The sequence below is a fragment of the Zalophus californianus genome, chromosome 13, assembly GCF_009762305.2.
Source record: "Zalophus californianus isolate mZalCal1 chromosome 13, mZalCal1.pri.v2, whole genome shotgun sequence".
Taxonomy (NCBI): Eukaryota; Metazoa; Chordata; class Mammalia; order Carnivora; family Otariidae; genus Zalophus; species Zalophus californianus.
Window position 1 is genome coordinate 12,064,684 of NC_045607.1, and position 22,736 is coordinate 12,087,419.

The 22,736-nt window shown below is 44.7% G+C and overlaps 2 protein-coding genes across 2 annotated transcripts; both read right to left on the bottom strand.

Moving 5' to 3' along the window:
* Nucleotides 1-204: 204 nt before the first annotated feature.
* Nucleotides 205-1,173, bottom strand: LOC113934040 (olfactory receptor 5C1). Its single transcript, XM_027614519.2, is given in 1 exon segment — nucleotides 205-1,173. A coding segment is annotated over 1 exon segment (969 nt).
* Nucleotides 1,174-15,943: 14,770 nt separating this feature from the next.
* LOC113934182 (olfactory receptor 1G1-like) lies at nucleotides 15,944-21,239 on the bottom strand. Its single transcript, XM_027614696.1, has 2 exons — nucleotides 21,117-21,239; nucleotides 15,944-16,870 (listed from the first exon to the last, which is right to left on the bottom strand). Exons 1-2 carry the CDS (start codon nucleotides 21,237-21,239, stop codon nucleotides 15,944-15,946), a joined length of 1,050 nt encoding a protein of 349 aa, XP_027470497.1.
* Nucleotides 21,240-22,736: the final 1,497 nt, after the last annotated feature.

A 22,736-nucleotide genomic window follows, 5' to 3' on the forward strand; every position in this document is an offset into this window, starting at 1 on the left:
TTCTGGCTCTAGGTCTAGCCCCAGATTAACCCTCTTGGGAGATTCTTGTCTCCCTTCTAGAAGCAAGCTTCTCCCCCTTTCCAGTCCCTTCAACAATTGCAAGAGACACCCAAGCCAGAGGTTCATCTATCTTTACCTACAGTGAGAGGGGCCAGAAAGCGACCTCTTCTCTTGTCATAGTTCTAACCAAGCTCCTTGGACCTCTTATTGGTGCCCTGGACCAGGGCAGCAGAATCGGCTCCAAGTCCTTCTGACTGCCTCCTTGACCTCCTTGTTGCGGAGGCTGTAGATGCGTGGGTTGAGAGCTGGGATGACAAAAGTATAGAACACAGATGCCATCTTGTCAGTGTCCAGGGCATAGCTGGAGCTGGGACGCAGGTACATGAAAATGAGTGTCCCATACAGCATGGCTACAGCCGTGAGGTGAGAGCCACAGGTAGAGGCTGCTCACCGGCGGCCCTCCGCCGAGCGCATGCGAATCACAGCCCCAGCAATGAAACCATATGACACGGTAATGACCAACAGAGTTGCTGTCTGGATGAAGCCACGGACAGCAAAGAGGAGGAGCTCTTTGAGACTGGTGTCATTGCACGAGATGGCCAGTGGGCGGGGGGTGGGAGGATGTCACAGATGACAGTTGACCTCCCGGGAGCCGCAGAAGTTCAAGCGGAAGGTGAAGGTCGTGTGGACAAAGGCACTCACGGCCCCGCCCAGGCCTGATGCTCCCAGCAAGGCCAGGCACACGCGCCGCGACATGGCTATTGTGTAGAGAAGAGGGTTTCTGATGGCCACGTAGCGGTCATAGGCCATGGCTGCCAACAGGCAACACTCAGCATCAGCCAGCCCTGCAAACACAAACATCTGGAGGGCACAGGCTGGGTAAGGGATGGTGGCGTGGGGCAGCAGCAAGTCCACTAGCATCTTGGGGCCGTTGGCTGAGGAATAGCAGGCATCCAGCAGGGAGAGACTGGCCAAGAAGAAGTACATGGCCGTTTGGAGCCGGGCATCCACGCGGATCAGCAGCAGCATGCCCACATTTCCCAGCAGGCTCACCAGGTAGACTGGCAGGAAAACCAGGAAGAGGGTCACACGTAGGTCCCAGCGATCCGTGATGCCCAGGAGGATGAAGTCAACAGGGGTAACTCTGGTCCGGGTGAAGTTCTCTGTAGTCATCCTGCTGGACAGAGACTAAGGAGAGGCAAAGCAAGAGTGATGTAAGAGATAGGTTATGTCCATCATGGAGGAGGGAGGAAAAAGCACTGGGAGGCAGGCAGACTCAGGCTTCCATTCTACCCATGTAATAAGATTGCTATGTGTCCTCGGACAAACCACATAACCTCTCCAAACCTTCCTAACTCTAAGGAGTCACTGCAATTTAACCTTCCTGAGGGCAGAAATCTTGTCTGTCTTACTCAGTTTTGTATCCACAGTACTGAGAACATTGCTTGGCACATAGTAGGTGCTCAACAAATGTTTGTTAAATGAATGAATGATCGGTGGGGGGATAGTTAGCATCTGGCCAAGGATGGAACACTCCATGACTCCAGATGGATTCTGCTCTCCAGTTTCCCAAGGAGGAAAAGAGACAAAGAAATGGACCCAAAGGGTAACTAGTGTTGGGTCTTGAGGTTCTAGGAGGACATCTTTCCATTGGAGTAGGACCTGGGTGAAGAGAGTGCAGAAGTGGTCTAGTATCTTGGGGAGACATCAAGGAGTGGACAGAACAGAAGGTTTGAATGTATTCCAGGGCCAGACTCTCCACTTCTTCGAGCCTCAACTTTCTCATCTGTGTAATGGGGAACAAGGGTGCAAGGACAAAATGAGATCATGCATGTAAAGGATCTCTGTCACACAGGGCCTGGTGCACAGAAGGCGTTTTCATGAAGGATCAGTGAACTGAACGGAGCTAATGCCTTGCCTCACTACTGGAAGGAAGCAACTTTCAGGCAATCAAAAGCATGTAATTTCCAGAAAGTCTAACATCGCTTCACATTCCTGTGCCTTTGCACTTGCTCCTTCTTCCTAGAATCCATTTCCTCTTTATGTTTGGCAAAACCGATCTCCAGTGTAAAGGCTTACCTAATGCATTCAAAAGGAAATGAAACTACTCCCTTGTTTGTGCCCTGCTGCACTGCAGCTTACATCTGTCACGACACATCAGGCTTCCATTCGTGTATTTTGTGTCCGTCTCTCCTGTGGGCTTGGAGCTCCTTGATCTCAATATTCACTCAACCAACACTTACTGAATACTACTTCACACTAAGAATGGCCCTGCAATTCATTTGGTGTATAATCATCTGGTGTATAATCAGCGCTCAATAAGTATTAGTTGCATGTAGAAAAGTGAAGAGTATGAACATAAGCAGCGTGCAGACTTGGTTTAGAGTCCAGGTTCCACCACTTTCTGGTGTGTAAATTTGGGCAAGTTACTTCACTTCTCTCAGCCTGTTTTCTCCTTGTATATTTAAGAATCAGACTATTTCGGTTGGGGGTTTCTAGGAGGCTTTAGGTGTGCAGCACAGGGCCTGGAGCTGAGTAAATGCTCTTTCCCCTTCTTTAGAGAGAAGTTTAGGTGTTTGGCACCTATTTGTGCCTGGTAAGGATGATGGTCTTCCTACAAGGCACAGCTTGGATGAAAAAATTTCATGATGTCACATGTTCGTGAGGTTGTGTTGGTGGAGATGTAAATTGGGACATTTGAAAGAGAATATGGCAGTTAAAGACCCACAAGTGTGCCTACCCTAGTGTTTTAGTCTGCTGGGGCTGCCTATCAAAGCACTGTAGACTGGGTGGCTCAAACAATGGCCATTTATTTCTCATGGTTCTGGAGGCTGGGAAGTCTGGGTTGAGGGTGTCAGCATGGTTGGCTTCTGGTGAGGGTCCTCTTTTTGACTTGAAGGTTGCTTCCTTGCAGTGTAAACCTGATTACCATCCAAAAGGCTCCACTTCCAATTACCATCACATTGACCTTAATATATGAACTGGGGAGGACACAATCAGTCCATAATGCTTAGTAATTCTGCTTCTTGGTGTTTAGTTTTGAAATCTCTCACACACTTATACAAGGAGATATGCACAAGGGAGCATGCATTCCTGGACTGTTGGTTATGACCAAACAATAACCAAGCCTAAATGTTTATCAGTAGGCTCTGGGAGTTAAACAGGAATGGATTCAACTTCTATGTATCAATGTGGAGAAATCTCAAAAACACGCTGACATGAAAACATGATTTTCGGAAAAATATACAAACTGATGAAAAGGCACAAAATGATTTTTATGGGTATGTATGTACATTTTTATGTATATTTATATGAACCATATGCTGTGCTCCAACCAAAGATGGGATCCCAGTTAAAGAACCACAGGGAATTTCATAAAGTTGCATCACTTTTGCCCCATCCCCTCATCCAGAACTAAAACTAATACTTCTTATCTTTTATGATTCAGGGTCACTTTTTGCCAGGAAGCTTTATCTCAACACCCAACTGCCCAACCTCTCATGCTGGAACCCCGGTCACTGGACTCTGTCTTATAACCCAATTACCTAAATATTTGTCTCTCTCACCTAATCAAGCATTTGGGACTATGCCTAATTCTTCCCTCTAGTCTTAGGGATACAGAATTTTAGGGATCTTCCCCTCCTTCTTAGTGGGGTCGCTGGTGGAGGTCAGAAAGCCTCTATGGGTAGAGAAACTACATGTCCTCCATGAACAAATCAGCTGGATGACTGACGTTCTGCATTCAGAATCCAGTTGGTAGTCAACCCCTTGTGTGTTTCTGCACTCTATCTGGAAAACAAACACTACTCACCTTCACAAAGTGAGGAGCAGAGCTGCTTCATGTGACTCTCTATTTCTCCATCTATAAAATGGGGACAATGAAGCTTCAGAGCCTTTAAGTTGCTTTGAAATTTTTGAGTGCAAGAATCTTCAAACTTCAGTTATGTAGCTATTATGGAGTGTGTGTGTGTGTGTGTGTGTGTGCGCGCGCGTACACGCACGCACACATGTACAAAACAGAGTTAATTCTCCATTAGTTTCTCTCTGTTGCCTAACTGCCCGCGAGAACATTCTAGGGTAGCTTTCCTTGAAGGTAAGAAAACTGAGTTCCAAAGAATGGGGACTTGTTCCAAGATGCACAACCATGAAGGAATAAAGTTGGGGCTTAAACTTACATTGGGTTCCAAATCCAATTTCTTTGTCTCCAGGCAGAGACTCTAACTAGATTCCTTAATAGATCACCCAAGCCTGTGGTTGCCACTGTCTTGTCTCTGTCCTCTCATCTTTAGATTGAGCAGATTGGGCCAGATCAGTGGTTTCCAGTCCACTCTATGGACTTCTGTCATTAGAATTACTGGTGAAGCTTTGGGTAAAAATATATGGCTGTGCACAGTGTCCGGAAATTCTGATTCAGTTGATCTAGAGCAGGCCTCAGAAATCTGTGCTTGAAAAAAATGTTCCAGGTGATCCTGGTGTGCTGCATGATTTGGGATTCCTGAGCAGCAGAGCTTCTTAATCTTGAGTATGCATAGGAATCACCTGGGGATCTTGTGAAATGCAGATTCTGCCTCAGAAGGACTGGGTGGGGGCTGAGATTCTGCATTTCTAACCAACTCCCAGATGCTGCTGCTGCTGCTAATTTGAGCACCGTGCTCTAAGTAGTAAGACCCTAGGTCATATTGGAGAGCATTTTCAGCTCTGATGTCTTAAGATTTTAGCTTTCTGGAGGCTTCTTTTCCTGCTAGCTCCTTTCTCTCTGCTGAACTCTGTTTTGAGTCATCCTCTCTCCAGGCCCCACTACACTCATGAACACATTTAAGTTTGGTGAGGATGGCCTCCTGGCATTTCTCAACATGTGGCTTCGCTATTTCCCAGCAAGCCCGAGTTCTTAGCCCATTCCTCCTCAGCACACAGGCATTCAACCCATCTTAGTCCAGATACCAGCCACTCTTCCCATGATGGTGTGTGGTTACTGGGTTGTTAGGACATACTTAGGGGGTGGAGGTGGGTGGGGAGATCTTCTGGCAGAGCAGCTCCAATCCAGCCTTTGGGATGAGAACGGCAGGGGCAGGTAGCAGGGACATCCCCACTCCAACATAGGAATGGGGGGACTTATACTCTTCTTGGGCCCTGGGAGAATGGCCTCTTTCTGTTTTCATCCTGGCTCCTTCCCTCTCTACTGTCCTAGACTCCATGGAGACTCCCTCTCCACATCCTTTGGGGACTCCATGATAGCTGGTGGCAGGGGAATGTCAGGGATGACTCACTCTTCAGTGCCTAGGGAGGATGGAAAAGTTTGGTTAAGTGGGTCTCCAGGTTCCGTATGGGGCAGACAATCATGCTGCTTGGGGAGAGGGGTTCCCTTGGCTCGCTTTCCCCATCCATTCTTTCTTTCTTTTTTAAAAGATTCCATTTATTTATTTGAGAGAGAGAGAGAGAGAGAGAGAAACAGTATGAGAGGGGAGAGGGTCAGAGGGAGAGGCAGGCTCCCCGCTGAGCCAGGAGCCCGACACAGGACTCCATCCCAGGACTCCGGGATCATGACCTGAACCGAAGGCAGACGCTTAACCAACTGAACCACCAGGCGCCCTCCCCATCCATTCTTTGGGCTCAACATTTTTTTTTATGCTTTATGATCTCCACCCAACACAAATTCTTCTTGTGGTTCCCCTAACACTTCACATTGTTCCTCTTGCCTGAAATGTCCAGCCTCTTCCTTGTATACCTGAAAAACTCTTTTTGTTGCAGAATGAGCTCAATATCACCTTCTTCAGGAAGCCTTCCTGCATCCGCTGCAGAGACGCTGTTGCCCTCTGTGTGTCTTAGAGATGCATATACAAGAACATGATTCTGAGACTGACGAGGAGATGTGATTGTGTGTGATGCAGCAGCAGACTGGAAGCAACCAGAGGCCAGGGCCAGCCATGGAGTCAGCACTCAGGAAATGAGATCCACGTTCTTACGGTGGGCCCAAGGCATAGGGGTGTGTGTGTGTGTGTGTGTGTGTGTGTGTGTGTGTGTGTGTGTGTGTGTGTGTTTTAAGATTTTATTTATTTATTTGACAAAGAGAGAGAGAGAGAGAGAGCACGAGCAGGGGGAGTGGGAGAGGGAGAAGTAGGCTCCCCGCCAAGCAGGGAGCCCAATGCGGGGCTTGATCCTAGGACCCTGAATCTGGAGTCATCCACCAGAAATCCCAAGTGGTGAGGATTGGTACACATACATTGGCCCCCACCATCTGAGTGACTGTTCTAAATATGCCTTGGTTTGTGTGGACACTGGTCTAACCTCACCTGTCCCCTGTCACTGGGGAAGGCAGGCTGCCATCCTTAGGGCAGGGCTGCCTTTCATAGGCAACATATGTGGTCTGCGCCACGAGGACAATTCCGTAAACCTGCAGCCACGTTAACATCTAAGGATCAGGCCACAAGTGTAATCCTTATACAAGGGGAAAACCTTATACATGTTCCTACTACAGATCTGTCTTTTTGGCTTTAGAAGTCTGCTGCTTCTGGGGTGTCCAATCATGAGATGAGCACTTGATAGAAGGACCTGTCTGCGGTGGGCTCACTTGTATGCCTGGCAAAAAGCATGAATCCTACTGTTGGGTATGTGGGCAGTGGCCCCTCTCTGGCTTGTCAGGATTGCCATGCCACTGTCACCACTCCAGGGAGGGGATTGGAAGGCACGAAAGCAGCACATTCGGGAAGAGCAAACTAGGACTAGTACTCTTAATTCATCTGGTATTATCCATGCTGATCCAGAAACCTGGCCCGTGGCACATTCTATCAATAACACTGGGCATGGATATTCTTTTCCTGTCAGTCAAACTATACAGGCAGCCCATCAAACTGCTGACTGGAAAGGTGCTAAAAATATCACTGGCAGAGCCATGGGTGACGGCACTCAGATTTGGGACGGGTTCATGTAGCTCCCTCTAAGTTATGGGTATTTGAGCACCTAGCACAGAACAGGAAAACCACTCGGAACAGAACCAACCCAGTTGCACCAGGAGAATGGGATGACTATCACTGGACCTATGTAGTCATTTTGTCACATTAAAGGATAGTACTGACTGGCTGTCCTGGCTGGGTGTTTATTGGGTAGCCCCAAATGGGACCCAGTGGTTGTATGGCAAAAAATTTTGGCTATGGCTTCCACCTGGATGGTTGTTGGGTCAATGCATCCGGGTTTTCCCTGGGCACAGGGGAGAACCCACCCCTTAGTAACAAAAATTGCCAATTTCCCTCTCCTCAAGGCCAGAAGGACATGCATTTGTTTTTTCTACTGGTATGATCATTTTGCCTGGAGGACATTAGAACACAGGTAGAAGCCCTTACTAAATTTACAAGTTTTATTTATTTTTTATTTTTTTATTTTTTCTTCAAAGATTTTATTTATTTATCTGACACAGAGAGACACAGCGAGAGAGGGAACACAAGCAGGAGGAGTGGGGGAGGGAAAAGCAGACCTCCCTTGGAGCAGGGAGCCCAATGTGGGGCTTGATCCCAGGATCCTGGGATCCTGACCTGAGCCGAAGGCAGATACTTAACAACTGAGCCACCCAGGTGCCCCTAAATTTACAAGTTTTAATGATGGTTGGTAAACAAGCCTTAAATGACAGCCAGTAAAGCCTGCCTTTACCGATCCCCAAAATGTCTCTAAGGAGAAAAGCTGTCCTCCAAAACAGAATGGACTTGGATGTTATTACTGCCTTGCAAGGAGGCATCTGGGCTATTATGTAAACAGTATGTTATGTGTTCACACCTGATGAGTCTGCTAATGGATCTTTTTTTCTCTCTCCCCTCCCCCTTTTGTTAAATTTGGGTACAGTTGACACACAATGTTATATTAGTTTCAGGAGTACATCAGAGTGATACAACGTCTCTATATATTATGCAATGCTCACAAGTGTGGCCACCCTCTGTCACCATACAACACTGTTACAATATCCTTATGTATCATCTTTATTAAATCACAGGAGGGCACAAGTGAACGCCCGGAGTGAACTGACCCCCAGCCTGGGGGACTTAATAAATCAGTGGTGCGGATCATGGGGTTCTTGGTGGAAAAGCACGTTGCTTATTTCGGGAATCATTACCTTAATCCGTGTTTTCTTTTGTATGTGCCTATATGTTGCTATGGTAGCTGCTTCCGATGCAGCCAGAGAGCCACCAAACAGCCACTTCCATGCTGGCGAACCCCCTTGCAGACCGCTCAGGGCACACTGCGGAAGCGGAGGGCGTGTGAGACGGGGAGAGCGGGTCCCAGGGCTGGAGTGTGGGAGGACCACACGGAGAGGACGTGACCTCCGGTTGACCCTAGCCTCGGCACGTAGCTCCGCCCACTGTTCCCACAGTGGGAGCCATTTTCAAGGACACAGGCTTGAGAGAGCAAGGTGCTGTTGAGACGCTCTGGACGGCAAAGTGAGCGGACCCCTATGAGGCCTCTCTCTATACGAGCTTCCACGATTCTGGCCGGTGGGTGCGGGTGTCAACTCATCTTGTGGCGTCCAAGACAAGACGTGCCCCGTGTGCAGGGTCTCTTGCTTATTAACCCTGCCGCCTACCAATCCGCGTGGCCTGCCCCCTTGCGTGGTCTCTTCGTGTCCTCCGTGTAGGCAGGCCAGTGCGCAAGCCAGCAGGCGGGGGAGCCTGTCCCTCTCCGCCGCCGCAGCTGAGCCGTGCTTCCTGTAAGTGGACGGTCTGTTGTGGGGGTGACTTTCCTAGTCCTCTTGATCTTTCACGAGGCTTTTTTTTTTTTTTTAAGATTTTATTTATTTGCGAGAGAGAAAGAGAGAACAATCAGGGGGAAAGGCAAGCAGAGGGAGAGGGAGAAGCAGGCTCCCGATATGGGGCTCGATCTCAGGATGCGGGGATCATGACCTGAGCCCAAGGCAGACGCTTAACCGACTGAGCCACCCAAGTGCCCCTTACTTTGATTTTTAAAAGTAAAATAGACTTTTCATTAAACAATAAAACATTATTTAAAAATTTTTTGCTTTCTAATTCTACTTGTGCCGTCAGCACTTTGCAATTTAAACGTTTGCTCCTGGGTAAGTACTATGAACTGAATTGTGTACCCCCACCCACGCAAATTCACGTATTGAAGCCCTAACCTCCAATGTGACTGTATCTGGAGATAGGGTCTTTAGGAGGTAATTAAGGTTATATAAGGTTTTAAGAGCGGGGCTCTAATCCTATAGGAACAAAATCTTATTCTCTCTCTGCCATGTGAAGACGCAGAAGGTGGCCGTCTGCAGGCCAGGAAAAGGGCTCTCACCGGAAACCTACCTCACTGGCACCCTGATTTCAGATGTCCAGCCTGCAGAATTGTGAGAAAACAAATTTAGCAAAAATACCCCTAAGGTATTTTGTTATGGCAGCCTGAGCTGGCTAAGGCAATAAGGAAAGCATGTTTGATCCTCAGACAGTTGAGCACCATAGGTTCTGTTGACGTGTGTGTATGTATGTATGTGTGTTTATATAGCCTTCTAAAAACTTTCAGTCTCATAGAATGAACCTCTAAAGTTGGCCTTGCCACATGCCACATGTGGATTTTGGTGCTTTCTCAACCTTCTTGATACAAAGGCAAGTCTGTTACAAGGGGTTGGGGACAGTCTAGCTTTGTTAGAGGCTCTGCTGTAGGATAATCTAGGACAGTACCTCAGATGCAGAAACCATTCTGAATGAATGCCTCTAGACATAATCTCTGGAAGAGGAAAAGTCATTGATTAAATTTTGAAGTGAAACCAACCTTGAGTTATGGAGAAAATCCAATGTGGTCATGAAAAATGATCTTTTCTTGTGCATTGCTTGATTTGTTTGGTTAATATTTTGTTTGGAATGTGAGTCTGTATGTGTTAATGAGACCCGACTGCGATTGTCCTTTTGTATGAAGACTGTCAGCTTTTGATTATTAAGATTTGCTCACCTTATAAAGGGGTCTTGTGAATGTCTCTTATTTTTTACTATCTGGAAGAGTTTTTGTAAGGCAGAAATTAATTCTTTCTTGGAAACATTTTTGCACACCAACTCTCTGTTTTTGCCATTTGGGCCAGGAATTTTCTTTGAGGAAAGGTTTTAATGGTTACAGATTTATTCAGATTTTAAATTTCTTCTCACCTCAGGTTTTAGTAAGTTATATTTTTATAGGAGTTTGTCTATTTAATCTAAAATTTCAAATGTATTAGCATAATGTTAATTATAACATCCTCTTATTTTATTGTCATATCTGAAGAGATGTGACTGTATTTTTCCTATTATTGGTAATTGGTGGGATATTTTCTCAGTTTCATTAGAGGGATATGAGTTTTATTGATATTTTCAAAGAATAATCTTTTAGCTTTTTTGAACTCTTTATTGTATTTTCTATTTCAGTATTTTTTTGCTCTTTCTTTTACTCTTCTTGCATTGATTTTGCTGTTGTTTTTCTAACTTTTCATAATGGGGGCTTAGCTAATATTTTGCAGCTTTTTCTGCTTCTTAACATCCGCATGTATGGCTGTGAATTTTCCCTAAATATTTCAGTTGCTTCCCACGTGCTCCCAAAAGCAACATAGTGGTTTTTGTTCACACTAAATATTTTTTAATATCCACCAATTTTTATACTTTACTACTAGATTATTTCTAAATGTGCTCCTCAATTCCTAATAATATGTGGAGTTTTCAAGTTATCTTTTTGATACTGGTGTTTAGTTGAGTTGCATTTGTGGTCTGTATGATTTCAGTCCCTGAAAATTTGTTGAGATTTGCTTTATGGTTCAGTATATGGTCGAGTTTTTAAGATATTCCTTGTATGCTTGAAAAGAATGTGTTCTCCACAAGGATTGGATGTAGTATTTTACATAATGTGCATTAGGTTAATATTGTTAATTGTGTTTTCCAAATCTTTCATATATCTACTGATTTCTTTTTGCCTACTTGTTCTATCAGTTACTGAGAGAAGTATATTAAAATCTTCTACTAAGTGGGTTTTATCTAGTTCTCTTTGTTGCTCTATCAATTTAAAATGCCTATTTACAGCAATTGTTTTACTAAAAAAATTTAGAACAGTTATATCTTCCTGGCGAATGAAAGATCTCATGCTTATAACATGAACCTTTGAATCTGTAATAGTGCTCTTTGTCTTAAAGTCTAGTTGTTCAATAATGATATAGCTACATATATTTTTATAGTCTATGTTTTTTCAACTTTGTATTTTCTTTTTATTGTTATTATTATTGTTATTTTAATTTAAAGTAAACTCTATGCCACACATGGGGCTTGAGTTCATAGGGCTTGAGCTCACCACCCCAAGATCAAGAGTTGCATGCTCTATCAGCTGAGCCAGCCAGGCACCTCTCAACTTTGTATTTTCAATCTTTATGCATTTTTAACTTTTCAAGTACATATTTCATTGAAGGATTATTGACGTATACAGAAAAGTATACAACCTTTTAAATGTATGCATTGATTAATTTTTCCAAAACACACACACTGACTGAGCCAGTACTTAGGTCATGAAAGAGAACCTGAAGAGTAGTCCAGAAACCTCTTTGGGTGTCCTTTAAATTGCCAGTCCTCTCGTTCCTCCAAAAACAACCCAACTTTTAACTATATTGATTAGTTTTACCTGTTTTTGAACTTTACACATATGGAAACTTCCAGTACGTACTTTTTAATCTAAGATTCATTTTACCCAATAATATGAGATGCATCCATATATTTACATTTAACAGTAGTTGATTTGGGCTGCCTGTGTGGCTCAGTCAGTTAAGTGACCAACTCTTGATTTCGGCTCAGGTCATGATCTCAGGGTCAAGAGATCAAAGGCCTCACATGTCAGGCTGTGTGCCAGGCATAGAGCCTGCTTAAGATTCTCTCCCTCTCTCTCTCTCTCTGCCCCTCCCCCCTCTAAAAAAAAACCAAAACAGTAGTTGATTCATTTTCATTTCTATGTAGGATTGCACTGATGAATGTCCTGGGATTTATTTGTTGATGTTACTGTTGATGGATCTTTGAGTTGTTTCCAGCTTCTTGGTATGACAGATAGCACTGCTAAGGACATTTTTATACCTGCCTTTTGGATTCCTCTTGGATATATTGATTCAATGAATCTGGCTCATGGGATAAGGCATATGTCAGCGTTAGTAGATACTGTGAGATAATTCTACTCTTGTACAAATTTACACTTCCACTAGCAGTGTCCGAAAGATACTACTGCTTCATATCCTGCCATTACTTGTCATTTTGTCCGTCTTTTCAGTTGTAATCATTCTGGTAGGAGTTTGCTGGTATTGTGCAGTGGCTTTCATGGGCATTTCCCTGATGATTGAGCATATTGAGAGCTTTTTTATGTTTATTGACCCTTCATCTCTACATCTTTCTGATGGCACATCTAGTCTAGCCTCTTGTCCATTTCATTATGAGCTGCCTTTTTGTGTATGTAGTTTTGGGGAGTTGGGAGACAGCACAAGATAGGAAAAGAAGGGTGAGCTTTGAGTTAGAAAGACCTACTTGCAACACTCTGTGTTCAGCTGAGGTGTCTCATGCTTGGAGTTGTCTGTGAAGTTGGCACCGAGCCGTGGTGGGCTGTGTAGGCACCATCCAAGGAGTCATTGCAGTGTTCTGGTGGTCCCAGTTGAAATTAGAGGACTACTCAAGGTGGAGTTCTGAATATATTCCGTGTTGGATTCTGCATTTCCTTCCTTGCTTTTATATTTGCTGTCTTTGGTGACCAGGAACAAAATACTCACCGCCGACCTAGCTTTGCCACAGTATCTGAGATATCCGTTTGTTTCAAACTCTTACCATTCTATTCAGGAAGGACAGGGCATTGGTTAATCTATTAAAGAGAATTTCAAAATGTTCCTGCCTGCATAGTTAAACTCCTTTTGAATGTCTCAACAGCTTTAACACACGTTAATAAGAAGATGCAAATTACCGGACTGATCCCTCCCTCTTGGCCCCCGTGGCAGCCGGACCAGATACGGGTTGTAGAGGAGGGGTCTCAGTCGGGCTGGAGAAAGAGAAGGCACCACGGAGAGGAAAAACCAGGCAGAGGAATGTACCAGGTGTATGTGACGGAACCAAGCTGAGAGACACTTAGCATTTCTATGTGTTAATAAGTGCATGGAACAAAAAACAAACACCAAAAGCAAAACAAAAAAAGGAGAGAAGACTCTTGCAGGAAGCGAGGGGAACATGTTCAGAAGGAAGCCCTTGAACCATTTGATTTCCTTCTAAAATAATTTGTAAAAAATCATGCACCGCGAGAAAATGAGAAGTTTGCCTATTCATGTGAACTCTGCACAGAGGAGATTTTTCTATTCTGTGACCAGCAGAAGAGCCACAAAGAGGGAAAACTGTCTGACATAATATACAGATTCAAAACTTATTTACATAAAAAAGATCATGAGCTTTTTTTTTTTTTTAAAGATTTTATTTATTTATTTGACAGAGGTAGAGAGCACAAGCAGGCAGAGCGGCAGGCAGAGGGAGAGGGAGAAGCAGGCTCTCCACTGAGCAGGGAGCCTGATGCAGGGCCCAATCCCAGGACCCTGGGATCATGACCCAAGCTGAGGGCAGCCACTTAACCGACTGAGCCACCCAGGCACCCCAAGATCATGAACTTCTAAAAGATGAAGAATTAACTGGGAATATCAGAGCATCAGAGTAGACAAAGATAAAATTTTTAATGGACAAGAAGATGCTCTACGGATACTGATTGATTCTCATAAGGGGCACTTGTTGCTGCCTGTCCCCTGCTCCAGCTGTCACAAGTACCATTGTCCCGTGAGCAGCACCTTCTCTCCCAAGGAAACACATCTACGTGTGCTCCCTTCTTCTAGGGCTGCCGGGACTCTCATGGAGGAAGACCAGATCCTGTTCTGCTCTGCCCGGCTTTCCCCTCAATTTCTCTCCCACTTACACCACGTCTGTTTTTTATGATGCTTTACTTTCCTGCCAAAATAAGATTCCCATCCTCAGAGTTTTTCTCAGGAAAAGAGCAATCGTATTGCACAATGTCCCCTCCAATATTACTACACAAAAAAGAAAGATATACAGAAGTCAAAGGGAGGCAACTCCTGTTACAGACAAAGTAAAAAGAATATGTAATTGTGTCTAGAGCATTTCCTCATGAAAGCAGAAATGAGGGCATTTTGCAAAAGACAGAAAGTAATGATGTACAATATTAACATTGATTGTCTTTATTTATTTTTTTTAAAGATTTATTCATTTGAGAGAGAGAGTGCGGGGCGGGGGGAGGGCAAAGGGAGAGAATCTTCAAGTAGACTCCCTGCTGAGTGTGGGACCTAATCCCATGACTCAGAGATCATGACCTGAGCCAAAGCCAAGAGTCAGTCACTCAACTGACTGAGCCCCAACTTTGACTGTCTTTAAATGGAGGGAGGGTGGGTGATGTCATCCTTTTTCCTACTTCTTAAGTTTTATATTCTTATTATAATGATTACTGCAAAAAATATTATTTTGCTTGGAGGCAAACAAAATAAACTCGAGATTAAAACCCAAAGAATCAAGGACTTGTCCCATTAACTAATAACCACTCACTGACAGAGTCTTAGATCCAATCCCTGTTGTGTGATTTCGGGCCAGTCCTGTGATCTATATGTACATAGCTTCTTCCAGAAATACTCTTGTTCCCTTAGTTCCGGCAAATAGCATGTCTTCTTGGTTCAGCTTTCTCTGTGGGTACGTTAGTCCCTATCAATGAATTGCTGCAAAGATGGGCTTGGAAATGGTCCCTGAAACTCAGAGCATTTGACCCTTCCAACTCTTGTGAGCATTTTTTATAGTTGAGTGGGGATGTGTTTGTTATAGACCTACTAACTGGGCTTCCTCCTAGAACCTGAATTCTATCTAATGTCATTCTTTTGTTGATTCCCACTCTCCTGTTTGAATCGGCTTGCACACCCTATACCTACTAATTAAGTCACAACCATGATGGCCTTTACCTTTTCTTCAGGTTGATGAAATTTTTGACAAGCTTCTTCCTGACTTTAGGCTTTTGACCTCATTTTCTTAGAATATTTACTTTAGAAAACTTTCAATTATAAATTCTTTCTCTGCTTCTTTGAGATGTAAATCTTTTAAAAAGCCTCTTGCCGGTTTCACAACGCAGGAACATCCCAACTCAACAGATGGGAGTATTGCCTATGAAATGCAATGAACAAGGAAGGAAGACCCCCATCTCCCTTTCTTTCTTTGACTGTGGAAGTCTCACTCCTGTGGACGATGCTTGTTTCAAGTTACAAAACTACCTCCTATCATAGGTGAGAAGTTTATTTTTCCTTTGGGTAAATACAATTAAGGAACACAGATGGCCTGTGTTTTTTCACTCACCACTCACCCCAGCACTTAAGAATCCTCTTACCGGGGGCACCTAAATGGCTCAGTTGTTTAAGTGTCTGACTCTTGGTTTTGGCTTAGGTCATGATCTCAGGGTTCTGAGATCCAGCCCTGTGCTTTGGCTCCATGCTCAGCGGGGAGTCTGCTTGAGATTCTCGGTCCTGTGCCCTTCCTTCACTTGTTTGCACACGCTCTCTCTCTCTCTCTCTCAAATAAACAAGTAAATAATAATAATAAAAAAAGAGTCCTCTTAGCATTTATCTCAGCAGACTTGAGCTCAGATCTCCTATTTCAGGAGTCTTGAATAAAGTCTTTTTTGCCTGTTGAACTTTGGTGCCATTTTTGCTGTGAAATCCTGTAGGGATTTTTGGCCACTCCTTCTTTCCACGCTGCAGTGCTGTCCTTGGCCAGTTGGTTTTATTCCAGGCCTGCCAGGTCAGGCACCCTTTATTTCTTAAACCTGCTTGTGATGCTAAGCATTAATCCTGCGGTAACCTTGAGCTTTTCAAAATTGTAATAGGGAATTCCAACGAGGAAGGTATTTCAAAAAGCCTTGTCTTCTACTCTGGGGAAGGACTCTTCATGGGGGGGGGGGATCATCTTCTCCAGCCTGAGAGCCTCCACAGAGCCCCCTTTATGTCCCTGTTCCTCAGGCTGTAGATGAAGGGGTTCAGCATGGGGGTGACCATCGTGTATACCACAGATGCCACCATTCCAATGTCTGCTGAGTAGGAGTATGAGGGCTGGAAATACACCAGAAAAAGTGTCCCATAGAAGAGAGTGACCACTGTCAGGTGAGAGCCACAGGTCGAGAAGACTTTGTGCTTCCCCCCAGCCGAGGGGACCTTGAGGATGGTGTGCATGATGTGGGCATAAGAGACCAGGACACAGGCGAGAGGGACCACACCCGAGAGGGCTGCTTCAGCAAACACCGTGACCTGAAAGATCTGGGTGTCTGAGCAGGCAAGTTTGAGGAGAGGGAGAAGGTCACAGAAAAAGTGTGGGATGGAATGGGAGGCACAGAAGGAGAACTGAGACATGAGGAGGGTGAGGGAGAAGGCCAGGAGGTGGGCACAGAGCCAGGATGCGGCGACCAGCAGCAGGCAGCGCTGGGGACACATGATCGTGGTGTAGTGGAGAGGAAGACAGATGGCCACGTAGCGGTCGTATGCCATCACGGCCAGCAGGAAGTCGTCCAGCAGGGCCAGTGCCATGAAGAAGTACATCTGCACGAGGCACCCAGTGTGAGAGATGGTGTGGTGTTGTGTGAGGATGTTCACCAGCACCTTGGGGACAATGGTGCAGGAGAAGCAGGTATCGATGAGGGACAGGTTGGCCAGGAAGAAGTACATGGGGGTGTGGAGGTGCTGGTCAGCAACTATGGCCAGGATGATGAGCAGGTTCCCCAACACGGTCACCAGGTACATGCCCAGGAAGAGCCCAAACAGGAGGGGCGGCTGCTCTGGGTGTTCAGAGAAGCCCAGGAGCAGGAAGTCAGCGCTGCTGGTGTGGTTTCTGATTGTCTTAAAGTAGAGAAATTGGAGGAGAATTTTGCTTAAGTAAAGGTAGGCTCTGAATAGTAGAGACTGCAAGGGCTTTGGTCTGTTTTTCTCTATTCCTTGAAAAAGTCACTGAGATTCACTAGCAGTTGAAAATGTGGGTTTGTAAACAGGAGGGCTGTGGACTGTGATAATGAGGCGTCAGGGTGAGCTGTAGTTTGGGTTCTAGACTCCTGTCATGGAGCAAGGTTTTGGCATGGATTGTCTGAGTGACACTGAACTGGGATTCACCTGAAAGGACTTCTTCAAATTTAGTTCTCTTCTAAAGACTGAGCCTCCAAGCATTCCCACTCTTAATCTTGATGTGAATTTGGAAAGTTGCTGAACATTTTTTGGCTTTAGCGTCAACGTCTTTTCAAATGGAATACTATCTGAGTTTACTGAATCCAGTGGTTATGAAGATTACATTGGGTTAAAAAATGACTGTATAATATTTAGACCAAGGCTGGCACCCAGGAAGTGCTCAATAAATCCGGTCTAGTATTGTTATTGCCATTTTTTTTTCATTTTATTTATTTCACAGAGAGAGACCGTGAGAGAGGGAACACAAGCAGGGGGAGTGGGAGAGGGAGAAGCAGGCCTCCCGCGGAGCAGGGAGCCCGATGCAGGACTCGATCCCAGGACCCTGGGATCATGACCTGAGCCGGAGGCAGACACTTAACGACTGAGCCCCCCAGGCTCCCCATGTTCTTGCTGTTTTTAATCAAGTGATGGTGCTTGGTGGTTGTGGTATTCCAGTCTGTGCCTGCAGGTTGGGCTTGTCAGTTGTGAGGTGTGAACAACAGAAGCCACCACCACCATCTTCACTGTCAGCAGCACTGTCTCTGCAGGGTTATGTCTCTACTCAGAGCTGTCAATGTCAGAGCCTTTGGTGTTTTGGCATAAACTTGGTCAAATCACAGAATCATCAGGGCCCCCCAGCCCCCGGTTATTAATGGAAGAATGGGAATCCGTGAGACTATCTGGAATAGTTATTTGCTGGCTCAAGTTTTTAGAAGAAGGGAGGGTATGGACAAGTTTGGTAAACTCTAACTGGATGTAGAGGAGTACTGTCAGTACTAGTACTGACTTGGTGTGGTCGCTGAGAGAGATTCTGGAACCACACCTGCCTGAGTGAACTGAGAGGGAGGTGTGCTTAGTCAGGACACAGGTGGGGCTGGGGGAAGGGGGGTCTGAAGCCCATTCTCTTCAACGCCTTCAGCTTAGACTGTCAGGCACATGAAGAACCCCAGAGGTAGGTGGCCCTCCTAGTGATCTGAAGAGCCAAAAATTGATTAGCAGATGGGGATGTAGGATAGAAAGGGAAAAAGCAAAAGGAAAAGGTCAGTTGCTCTGTGTGTGTGTGTGTGTGTGTGTGTGTGTGTGTGTGCGCGCACGCGCGTGCACGTGCATGCAAGTATTCTTATAAGGGGTTAAGGTAGACTGCTCTCTCCCCATCCATATGCCTCAGTTCTTACCTGGACAAGTTGGCCAGCCTCAGTCTCTGACACTTCCAGGAAGGAGATTGGGTTTGCTAGAGAAGACATGGCTAGAGTCACAGAGCCCTTCCCTGTCTGTCTGTAGGAGCAGCACAGACTAAAGACTCAGGTCTTTGGTGATATCTCAGGCACAGGCGCTGCTGACTTTTCACAGGCAGTGTCTCCTGGGACCTGTTCCCAAATCTCCTAGTTAGAGCCCAGATGGGGCAATTGTCCAACCTCCCAGCTGGCCCCTCTGCATCAGGGCCCCTGAGTCCCAGAAGTGTCAGTGATAATACCATTCAGATGACCAGGGCTGGGTCCATGCGGGGACTCCTGGTTTTCCCCAGGGTGAGGTGCTGCTTGGATGCGTCTTCCTGGCCTGATCCTGAACAGGGCCTGTCTCTATCATAGAGTCACCCTTTCTAATTAGAACCCAATCCCCATGGATGAAATACAGTCAATCCTAGAATAAAGGGAAAAAAAATCAAAGATAAAACAGGTCAGGAGCAGGGGTGCCCGGGTGGCTCAGGTGGCCGAGTGAGTGTCTGACTCTTGATTTTGGCCCAGGTCATGATCTTGGGGTTCTGAGATCGGCCCGTTATTGGGGTCTGTGCTTGGCACAGAGTTTGCTTGACCCTCTTCCTCTGCTCATCCACCCACTCGTGGTCTCTCTCAAATAAATGAATAAATAAAATCTTCAAAAAATTATAGATCAAGAATATGACCAACAATTCAAATGTCATGTAATAGAGGGAATAGTCCTATTTTCTATGACCCCAGTGACCAGAGATATGAACCAAATGTAGACTCTGTATAGCGCTCGGGGTGTAATCTCTGAATTTCTTTTTAAAGATTTATTTATTCATTTTTAGTGGGAGAGAGCATGCGTGGGAGGGACAGAGGGAGAGGGAGAAAGAATCCCAAGCTAACTCTATGCTAAGCACTGAGTCCCATTCTGGATCTCATAACCCTGAGATCAGGACCAGAACCAAATCCAACAGTTGGACCCCCCACTGCAGATGCCACCCAGGCGCCCCAATCTCTGAATTTATTTTTTGTTGTAATTGTGTCTTACATACAAAAAAGTTTATAAAACATACATTTGCTGTTGAAGGAATGATAATACAATGAATGCCCCTTCTCCCAGCGCTCAGCTTAAATAGTTGAATCCTGTAGAAGCCCTGTGTGGACCTGTCTTCAATCATATCCTTTCCTCCCCCTTTTTGAGGAAATCACTGTTATGAACATTGTGTATCATTTCTTGCTGTTCTTTGTAGTTTTGCCACATATGCACGGTTGGGGAGGTCCTGGAGAAGATGTGACCACCCGTTGATTCATGAATTGGCCCCAGGCAATGGGAGGCTCCCCACCCCGTCCCCTGTCCTCAGAATGTAGCTCTGCCCACTGTTCCCACAGTGGGAGCCATTTTCAAGCACGCAGCCCTGATTGAGCAATGTGCCTTTGAGACCCTCTGGAAGACAAAGTGACTGAACCCCTATGAGGCCTCTCTGTATCTAAACTTCTATGATTCTGATGGGCGGGTGTGCCTTTCTACTTGTCCTGGGGTGCCCAAGACAAGACATGCCCTGTGGGTGAGTTCCCTTGCTTATTAACACTGCTGCCTACCAATGGGAGTGGCCTGCCTCTTTCCTTGCTCGCTCCCTGCCCTCCGTATCAGTGTTCAGTTTGATAACCCACATGCATAGATGATACACTGTATGGTTTACTCTGAATGTGCCTGTTTTTGTCCTTTATGTGAACGGAATTATGCTTTTTCTATTCTTCTGTGAATTGCTTGTATTGTTCAGCATTTTTCTTTCACACTTAGTCATGTGGGTGGATGCATGTAACTGAAGGGTGTTCATGTTTAGTATTGTCTCATACAGGTCACAACCCCTCCTTATGTACCCCTATAGCCTCCCAAAGTTCTGATTTCAGACATTTTGGGTTTGGTATTACTGTGTATATATGTTGTCTGTGATTCTCTCGGAAGGTCCTGAGGACACAAACACACACTATTTCTACAACAGAAGGAATGTGTATTCACACTGAGTACCTACAAAGGCACATTGCTCAATACCCTTGTGCAAATTCAGATCATGGTTTGCTGTTCAATGAGTTCACTGATAACGTACAGAAAATCCTTCTCTCATGAGAGATTTTTGTATGATAGAGATGTAGATAGATATCCTGGTGCCTATGTAGTAGTAATCACGGTGTGTATTTTTAAAAATTAATCCTTGCAGGGTAAGACATACAGAAAACTGTGCAAAACACAACACTCCCCCTCAAGGAAATATTAGAAACCAATCACCTCTGTATGACTTCCCAGATTTAGAAGTCAAACATGGCCAGCACGTCTGAAGCTTGTTTTGCGTGTCCTGCTAATCATGACTTTTCTCTCCTTCTGGAAGTAAAATAATCCCTATCTTCTTTTAACAGTTTCTTTTAGCTTTGCCTGTTTCTGAACTTTAAGTGAATGCGCTCATCCACTGTGTATTCTTTTCTCTGGCTCCTTTTGTTTGCTATTTTTACTTATGCGAGCTTCATCTAGATAGGTGTGTATGGTGGCAGTGTGTCCATTACCATTGCTGTGAGTTGCTTCGTTGTAGGACAACACCACATATTACTCATGCAGTCTAGTGTGGAAGGCATTGCTGGCTCTTTGGCTATTAGGAATAATACTGGGGTGATCATTCTGGCACCTGAGTCTTGGTGCACACGTGCATTCCTTTCTCTTGTGTACATACCCATACGCTGGGTTCAGAGATGTCCATGTCCTTCAGTTTAGTACACATTGTGAAACTGACCTCCAAGGAGATTGTCCCAAATTGCACTTGTACCAGCAATGTGTGAGAGTACTCGTTGCACATCCTGGATGACTCGTGGTGGTTTCAGCCTTTTCTACTGGGGTCATGTTGCTGTGTGTGTGGTTTGGGGGTCCTCTCCTGATGGCTTGATTTTTATATTTCAGTGATTAATTATGAGACTGAGTTCCTTATAAATACTCCTTAGCACTTAAGAAAAGATTTATTTATTTAGAGAGAGAGAGAAAGAGAGAGAGAGTGAAAGAGCAAGAGAGAAGGGAGCAGAGGGAGGACTGGGGGAGAGGGAGGAGAGAAGCTGACTCAGGCTTGTGGATGGAGCCTGACCCAGGGCTTGCTCTCACCAGCCGGGGATCCTGACTTGAGGGGAAATCAAGAGTGGGAGGCTTGAGCGAGCCACCCCGGTGCCGCTCATTAGTATTTTTATTTCCTTATTTTGAAACTGCTTGTTTCAATTTTTTTTTTCATTTTTCCATTTGGTTATCTGTATCAGTTAAATATTCTGATTTATTTATAGAACTCTGTAGAACTATTCATTCTAGATCCTAGTTCTTTGTGGATTTATGTACATGATAAACATTTCCTCTCTCTCCAGTTTGTCATTTCACTGTTTATAGAGCTGTTTGCGACATCAGTATTTTTATTTTAACCGATTGAATACATCAGTTTTTTTTTTCCGAGTGCTTTATTTGTGTCTGGTTGAAGAGGTCCTTTCTTTCGTGAGTTCAGGAAGATATTTTCCAGCATTCTTCTGTAAAAACTTTATAATTTTGCTTGTCCCAATCAGTTCTTCAGTGCACCTGGAATTATTTTTCTTTTATGTAAGGAAGTGGGTGTGTGTGTGTTTATTTTGTATTTGTTTTTGCAGGATGATGACTAATTATTCCAATGGTTCCTACATAGACTCTTTTGAATTGCAGTTGTATGGAAATGTTATCTGTAAACAAAATGCAGCCTTTCTTCCTGTAGAGAATTTACATCCTTCCTTTCTTTTCTCTCCTCTGACTGCCCTGAAGACACCTCAGGGAGAGTGTGGGAGAGCTGTGGTGAGAGCTGGTATTCTGTCTTGTTCCCTGTTTAGATAGCAGAGATTTAAATGTATAACCCTATGTATTATATATGCTGTCTGTTTAAAAGAAAAGGCAACTTTTTCAGATTAAGAAAGTTTTCTTCCATCCCCATTTTGCCAAGAGGACTTTCCAGTGAGTGGATGTTGAAGTTTATGACCTGTTTTTTCTTCCATCTGTTGAGATGTTTTTCTTGCATCAGATGATTTTTGTCCTTTGCTGTATAAATATGGTGACTTACTTTGGTTGAGTTTTGAATTTGAAATCCACCTTTCCTTCCTGGGAAAACTCAACTGGGAAATGATGCGTCTTATTTTCTTCTGCATTGTTGTGATTGTATTGCTAATATTTTACTTTGAATTGGTGCATTTATTTTATAAATTTCTTTGATGTATTAATCTTCATGGAGATCAACTTCTTATTGTAATTGTTTGCAATGTTCTTGTCAGCTTTTGGTATGAAGTTTGTGTTAATCTCA

Excerpts from the sequence above, each read along its gene's own strand:
- LOC113934182 (XM_027614696.1), bottom strand. The coding sequence starts at position 21,239 with ATGTGCAACGAGTACTCTCACACATTGCTGGTACAAGTGCAATTTGGG. Across the intron at positions 16,871-21,116 it reads TCTCTGAACCCAGCGTATGG|ACAATCAGAAACCACACCAG; the intron begins GTATGTACACAA and ends CTCTACTTTAAG.